The sequence below is a fragment of the Vombatus ursinus genome, unplaced genomic scaffold (assembly GCF_900497805.2).
Source record: "Vombatus ursinus unplaced genomic scaffold, bare-nosed wombat genome assembly UNPS02014810.1, whole genome shotgun sequence".
Lineage (NCBI taxonomy): Eukaryota > Metazoa > Chordata > Mammalia > Diprotodontia > Vombatidae > Vombatus > Vombatus ursinus.
Genome location: NW_020954588.1, coordinates 27,556,186 through 27,562,185, shown reverse-complemented (window position 1 = coordinate 27,562,185; position 6,000 = coordinate 27,556,186). Strand labels below are relative to the sequence as shown.

At 39.8% G+C, this 6,000-nt stretch overlaps 1 protein-coding gene across 1 annotated transcript in view; it reads right to left on the bottom strand.

Annotated features, from left to right (window-relative positions):
• Positions 1 to 4,323: 4,323 nt before the first annotated feature.
• Positions 4,324 to 6,000, bottom strand: part of NCEH1 (neutral cholesterol ester hydrolase 1) — a 46,501-nt gene continuing 44,824 nt past the window's right edge. Inside the window, exon 5 of the mRNA XM_027875958.1 lies at positions 4,324 to 5,605. Within this exon, the coding sequence (XP_027731759.1) occupies positions 4,988 to 5,605 (618 nt within the window). The 3' untranslated portion in view covers positions 4,324 to 4,987. The remainder of the gene's footprint in view (positions 5,606 to 6,000) is intronic.

The following is a 6,000-nucleotide window of genomic DNA, read 5'->3' as shown; positions in this document are numbered from 1 at the left end:
ATGCCCATTCAGTAGTTAAAGGGTAGGTAAGAATTAGAGCAAAGAATGGGGCCTAGTTTGGCTTCAAAAAAGAATCAATCCGGGAGGGGAAGATCCTCAGAGTTTCGGTCAGAACAGAAACAATTACTATTTCCACTCATTCTGTGCTATCAAAACCCAAACAATGAGCAAGGAAGCTTGGGCTGGGGCCTGTTACTGGCCAATCGGTGAGAGCTAGACTGATTTGGGTTTACAGGCATAGTCAAGTAGCTCCATTTGAATCATAATGGGCTTTATCAAAGGTTGGTTTTTCAGAGCTATATTTCAAGAAATCATAAATTAAAACTACATGAAATAAAAGAGTTAATTGTCCCAGGTTTTTTTTTTTTTGTCTTTTTTGATGAGCACTCAGGGTTAAGTGACTTGCCCAGGGTCACACAGCTAGTAAGTGTTAAATGTCTGACGCCAGATTTGAACTCAGGTCCTCCTGACTCTGAGGCCAGAGCTCTAACCACTGCATCATCTAGCTGCCCCTCAGTTTGTTTGTTTTTTAATGCTAGAATAGGGCAGGAAAAAAATCTAGTTCCTAATCCCCAAGATCCCTTGTAAAGTATAACCAATCAAAATTTATATTCCTTTGGACTGAACACCCACATGTAAGAGTATGACTCCTACGTTGACAGAGGGAGAAGGGGAAGAGAGGGAGGAGCATGAGTCCATCTGTAAAATGTGACTAATACTATCTCCCTTACAAGTCCTTAGATCAAATGAGTATCACTATGTAAAGTGCTATGTAAGTACTACTATTATATTCCAGATGGATTCACACACCAATTTTTCAGTTACTTGTAAGATGGTAGAGTAGCAACCTGCAGGATGTGGTGCCAAGTTAAAGAATTTTGTGAGATCTCTATGTCTTCAATGTATTTACAAGTCCCTGCCCAGGTAAGTCTGGTAGCTTAAGAACCAGCCCTGGAGACATAGACCTTGGTTCACATCCAGTTTTCAACACATACTAGCTTTGCAAACAAAGGCAAGCCTCTTAATTTATCCAAGTGCCAGGCAAGTCCCTAAGACTTTAACATGGAATCAGGCCCTTCTTATTTTGTTGTACTTCTACAGACCTTGACACTGCTGCAAAGCATTATGGGTACACTAGACATTTTGACCTAAAGGAATAGGAGAAAAGTACTTTCCAATGAGAAACCTTGCTGTCCTCAGTAGAACAATGGGAATGAGTGCTGATTTTTCTGTAAATTTTATCATTTTCTCCAAATGCTCCCCCCCCTGCCAAAAAGCTCCCAGTCACTGTGCCTCTATTTTATATTAATCTTTCAACCTTTGTATAGGCTTTATTATTCATCTCCTAATTTGTACTGCCCTCATTTTTGGGGGGAGGGTCTTCTCAAGAGACTATAAAAATATTCATTCTTATGAAATTCATTCTTGTGAAATTCAACTCAGTCTTGTGAGACTACAAAAATATTCAAGTCTTGTGAGTGAAGACTTCGGTTCAGCTCTTGAAGCTCATGGTCACGGCATTCATTAGTGCTCTTCCCTTATGACTCTAAGTAATAAAAAATGCTTTGGTTAAATAAGAAAGATGCCGAGTTCTGAATCCATCCTTCAATACTAAGTTACTAAGAACTGCTATTGCACCAGGGGAAGGAATTTTCCATGCCTTCCAGAACAATAAAAGTCATGCTATTATGCACATATATTATATAACAAAGTCATGGCTACTTTCAAAGTTTGCAAAGAACTTTATATACATCTTCTCAGAAATGATACTTCTGTAGCAAAAGGAGACCCACCCACCCATATTTTAAAGGAAACTGAATTTCCCTAGTGGCCCAAGACATTTGGATATGGCCTTGGTTTCTGCATCTTCCTACTACAAATTCAGGTCTGCCTTTGTCAGAGTCCAGAAGAAGTCATAAGTTATCTTGAATTACCTTGAGTACCTCAAGCTACCAAAAGTGCAGCCTTTTTGTTTTCAGATACTGTGCAAATGAAACAGTTGCTTCAGGATTAACTGAATTTTCGTTTTATAAACCACACACTAATCATTTTTGTTTTGTAATTCTTTTTCTTTATTCCCTTTTCTAGGTTAGGAACTAAAACAAAACAAACAAAAAAACAAACAAAATAAGGCCAAAGGTCATGCAGAGCCCTAAAGCAAAGTACACCAGCTGCTTGCTCTTCAATTCTTCACATGTAAAAGTTAAAACATTCAAATGAATTTATCATTAACTTTTTTTTTTCCGGTACCTAACTTCCTGAAGACTTTTTCTTCACACTTCACACACACAACATTGATATCAGGAAAGAACAAATAATTTTTAAAAATAAAACATGTTTTTATAAAACAGAAAAAAAAACAAATAGAGCCTCTAGCATTGAAGCAATGTGTAAAGCTTTAAAAATCTAAATAAAACTTCTTTAAAAAGAAAAAAAAAATAGTGTCTAAAAATGACCACTGGAGAACCCTCTTCATAAAAATTCCTCCAAGTTTTCAAGCTGATCTTAAAGCTTTTAGTGTGTCCATGATCACTAATTGTCATCACTCCAAGAACTATGTATGTAACTTTAGGCAAATCGCTTGAAAAAAAAATCTCTGTGCTTCAGTTTCCTCATTTGTGAAACAGACCAGGTCTTTATAGTCTTTTCAGTTCTAATTCTACAAGTCTATGAATTTCCTTCTAGCAAGAGTTGGGGGGAAAATTAGGATAAGGCCAGCTTTCTCAGCCTAATTCAAGTCCATAGTCTATAGAAGATTGGCAACACATACATTTTTAATCATCTATTTTTAGTGAAATAAAAAAATTTCTGTGGGAGGTCTACTGTCTGAACCTGATCACTCGGTCCCCCAGGGGAGTCTTCTTTACAATTCTAAAAGATGTGATTTTCAGAAGCTCTTAAGAAATGTGATATCTTTAAGATATTTCTTACATTAGCAGCAAAAACCATTAAAAATGACTCTAACTTTGGTCTTTCAATCACAGTTTAAAAAACAAACAACAGTTTTTATAAGCGGTGGTTTTTTTTACAGGGCCAAAGTTAAAATCCCAAGTTTCTACAAATCAAATCTTTGGTGGAACAGTAACAGCTTATATTTATGTCCAGTAATGCCCTGGGAGGAGTGGGGTTGGGGAGGAACAATGAAGGAATGGGCTATGAGCAACATCTATCTGATCAAATAGATGTGTATCTATAAGAGATACATACGTGTATGTATCTTTTATTTATTGTTGTTGTTATTCTTGTTTCCAATGAGAAATGCTTTGTGGCCTCTGGCTCATCAAATGCAATAAAAAATGGATAATGTTGCCTGTATCTATTACCCTAAGCTTCTTCTATCCCACACCCCCTTTGCCATGGTCCTGACCTGTGATAGGAAGCTGGCTGTCACAAGGGAAGAGAGGGAAGGTTATCTATTCCTTATCACTAGGGGAATGCCTTTTCTGCTCCTCAGATGTATAAGCAGTGCCTTTATGCTCCCTTAGGTAAGTCCCCAGGTGGCAATGGGTATGGCCCACAGACACAGAGGCAGACGGCTGCCACAGTAGCCTGGGACATAGTTCCACTGGAAAAGATGGCCTGTTCGGGATAGTCCATTACGGGCAGAAGAACCTTTTCCAGAATGTTCTCTTTTGTGCTCAGGAGTACTCCCTGGGACAGAGGAAAATACTACAGGGAGAGGGGACAAATGAGATAGATTGTGCCCTTTGTGCCCAGAAGGGAATTTACCATCATATTCTCCCACGCACCTAAGTCAGGATAAGCCCAAATCACTAAGTGACAAAAATTTGAAACTTCTGCAATGAGTGGTTGCAGAAACTTTGGTCTGTAACTATTTAAACTCGCATGTATGCATTCATCAAAAACACCATGACAATTTCTCATGGGACTAGAATCCACTCTGATCAATTTCCTGACATCGTATGCATTAATGCCCCATGAACATGGCCCGGATTGTAACATCACCTTGGAGAATGGCAAACTCATAAAAAAAAAAAAATCAACCAAACGCCTAATGCATCAGAATATTCCCAATCAAAAAATCTCAGTCACATCACGAATGGATGAGTTAAGAAATTTCAAAACTAGATTGTAAGTGCTCTCAGGGATTTTGCCATAACTTTAGCCCGGTAGTAAATGTGCCCTCTTACCTGCTCACACATTATACATGTATACGTCTTCTTGTAGGTCATTTATACTTACATATTAAAATTAATCTTTCAGTGGATGGGCCTTTTCCATTTATTATCTATAGAAAGTTCATTCTCAAATGAAATACATTTACCCCCAAACCCCTCTCCACCCCCCCACCCCCACCCCATAGAGATTGCATGTACTCTAATGTCACATGAAAACAAAAACTCTTAACTATGTACAAAATCCAGTGTAAACCATACTAACACATTAATAATGTTTTCTCTAATAACTGTGGTTAAAAGTCAACTTTAAAGAAAGAGTATAATCCCAAAGGATTAGTGGATTATCCAAGCTTGGGAGGAATGAAGCCTGTGTCCCTACCAGAAAGACCATCTGTGCAAAAGAGGAACAAAGGCATTTAATGAGTAGGAGTGAGATGGAAGGGTGTATTTTAGACCTTTAAGTAGTCAACTGATTTATAAATAAGTTATTTGCAAAAGGGAACCAGATTTACATAAAATTCATTAGAGGAGACTGTCAAGTTTTCCTTCATAAAAGGTCTTCTGGTATAAAGAGCCACTTCCAGAGGAAGATTATGCTTTCCCAGAATCCTTTGGTAGTTTGGGACCTTGGCAGCCATCTGGGTGGAACAGAAGGCTGGTTAGTCCAGTTTGGGAAACAGATTCATATCTTCTCTACTGATAGAGATTAGTCAAGCTCATCAAAATTCATCACTTGACTTCTCCCGGGCAAGAAGCACCACGGCCTGGTGATCACCCGGGAGAAGTCAGAAAGTGCTTACTGATCCCGAGTGATGGCAGTTGGTGCCCTCTCTGGGATGCATCTCTCTTCATAGGTTTTGCTTCAGCCATTTGATATAGCTGTCCCTAGTCCGAACTCCCACTGAGAAATTGGTGGGCCAGGAAGTGAAAATCATGCAGCCGTGGAAGGCATCCTCAAAGTGGTCATGCGTCACATCCACACCAGCATTCTCCAAGCGCTTGACATACATAATACCATCATCCCTGAGGACATCATGTTCACAGGTCAAGATATAGGTCTTTGGCAGGTTCTGAAGAACCTCCTGGTCAGCGATCAGCGGGGCTGAACGCGCATCCAGGAGCTGGGGGAGCTCTTGGACAATCTGAGCATTGCCCACCGTCTGCACGACAGGTTTGTAATCCTTGGTGATGGATGCGGGCAAGAGGGAAAGCCAGTTGAGCCGGGCCCTGAGAGCGGTGGCCTGCTCCACATCCAAGGCGGTATGGTTGTTGACCACCATGGCCTGGACAAAATCCTGGTTCCCTCTTAAATAGTCGATCCAGTATCTGACCATGACGAGACGGGGCAGGATTGGGGAGTTCACATTCTGCTGGTAGGATGGGGTGTTGAAGTCAAGAGCTTGGAGGACTGGGTAGACCAAAGCTTGGAGCTTGATTTTATTCCTGAAGGTGTCATCTTTGCTAAACTGTGAGGGAAGAACAGAATGGGATCTTGTCTGACATCATTCACATACATCATACCCTGATGATAATTTAAAATATAATTAAATGTAATATAATTAAAACATCATTTAAAAGGAAGTTCCTTGTGGAGGTGGGGGACTATGGGTACAGAATACTGAAGAGACTGACAGGCTCGGTTGATGCATTGGCTGGTTTTGCTGAACTGCCTTTTTGCCCTCTTCTTTTTCAATACTCACCCTTAAGAAGCATGAAAAAAGTAAGAGAGGGGAAAGGTAATAAAGCAGAAAACTGTTCAGTACAATTCAGTGTACTTACAGAGTAAGAGGATCCTAGTGCAAATCATGCTTCTTCAAATACTACCTAAGCATCCTTGGCCAAGACACTTAAATTTTTCTCA